Below are 1,607 nucleotides of genomic sequence, written 5' to 3' on the forward strand. Positions count from 1 at the left end.
GTGGACGCCAGGGACCTGGGCACTGGGCCCCCAGCACAGAAGCGGCCCCTGCCTCTTGCTGGGCCCCAGAGGGGACATAACTTACTGAACATCTATCTACCCTGAGCCAGGCTCTGGGCAGAAGCCCAGAATGTCTCAATCTTCCCACAGACCCCCAAGCCTTGTAGCACGGTAAAATCCTTCTCCACATTTTTACTGAACACCTACTAGTCTGAGTGACTGGGGACACAGCTATGTGAACAGAAAGCCCCACATCCTTGTCCCGGGGAGGCTCACGGCCTAGTGAAAACAGGGGCACCCCGCTTTGGGGGAACAGTGACATTTCTTGGGGAAATGCTATTGAAGCTGAGGCCCGAGGGATGAGGCCCGAGGACTGGTGAAGGGAGGGTGTAACCCACAGAGAGAACCATGCGTGCCAAGGCCCGCAGCGTCAGCATGTTTGGGGGGGACAGACACTGGGTTAAGAGGCAGTGGAGTAGCCAGAGGGGCAGCAAAAACCAAGGCACAGTGAGGTGGTCCTGAGCTGATGTGTAGGGAAGGAGAGAGGGAGGGAGGGAGTGAGTGAGTGTGTGTGTGTGTGTGTGTGTGTGTGTGTGTGTGTGTGTGGTGGGGCTGGGGTGGGTTAGAAAGGGCTGTTTTCTGACCCAAGCACCTCCCCCACCCCAGGAGCCTGCAGCACCCCAACGTCCTCCAGTGCCTGGGCGTCTGTGTGGAGACACTGCCTTTTCTGCTGATTATGGAGTTCTGTCAGCTGGTGAGATTGGGGAGCTGGACGGGCGGGGGCTGGGGGATGTCTGGCAATAACGTCGTCATCATCGCGACGACGCCTGTGTGACAAGCGCTAAGTTTTTGAGCGCTTACTGTAGGTGAGCGCTCATTCAAGTGGTGTGCACTGAACTAGCATGTGAGGTGGGTTCTGTTATTAACCCCCCCCCCCGCTAAGCAGCAGGGGAAACTGAGGCTCAGAGTGGCTGCCTACTGAGTGCAGAAGACGCCCCCGTCCTCGCCTTGGATTGGCTGGGTGTGCGGATGACTGGGGCGGGGTGGTGCTGACCCCTCCCTGCCCTCCATCCCAGGGGGACCTGAAGCGTTACCTCCGGGCCCAGCGGCCCCCCGAGGGCCTGTCCCCTGAGCTGCCCCCTCGAGACCTGCGGACACTGCAGAGGATGGGTCTAGAGATCGCCCGCGGGCTGGCGCATCTCCACTCCCACAACTACGTGCACAGGTGGCAGCTGGAGAGCCGCGGGGAGGGGTGTGTGGGGTGGGACCACTTAGCGGAAGGAGGCGAGGCTATGCGGGTGGGAGGCGGGGCCATCGGGGCGGGGCTCAAGGAGCGGGGGAGGTGGAAATGGCAGACACAAAAGAGAGGAAACCGGGAGGATCAGGGAAGTGGCGGGGTCTGGACTGCAGAGGGAGGAGTTTGGAGGAGGGAGGAGGCAAGAGGGGAGGGTGGGAAACAGAAGAGAGGAGGAATCAGGAGAGGGGAGGAGGCAAGAGAAGAGGGAGGAGTCAGGAAAGGAGGCCGCTTGGGGAGGCGGAGGAATCAGGGTTGGAGAGGAGCGAGGAAAAGGGGAAAGGGGCGGAGTCCGGAAAGTGGAAAGGGGCGG

General features: G+C 61.0%; 1 protein-coding gene across 1 annotated transcript in view; it reads left to right on the top strand.

The window, feature by feature from the left end:
• LMTK3 (lemur tyrosine kinase 3) overlaps positions 1-1,607 on the top strand; it is a 15,925-nt gene that overhangs the window by 4,266 nt on the left and 10,052 nt on the right. The window contains exons 5-6 of the mRNA XM_011374635.1: positions 650-754; positions 1,077-1,298. Coding sequence (XP_011372937.1) covers positions 650-754; positions 1,077-1,298 — 327 coding nt within the window. The remainder of the gene's footprint in view (positions 1-649; positions 755-1,076; positions 1,299-1,607) is intronic.

The sequence above is a fragment of the Pteropus vampyrus genome, unplaced genomic scaffold (assembly GCF_000151845.1).
Source record: "Pteropus vampyrus isolate Shadow unplaced genomic scaffold, Pvam_2.0 Scaffold250, whole genome shotgun sequence".
In the NCBI taxonomy this organism is placed as follows: domain Eukaryota; kingdom Metazoa; phylum Chordata; class Mammalia; order Chiroptera; family Pteropodidae; genus Pteropus; species Pteropus vampyrus.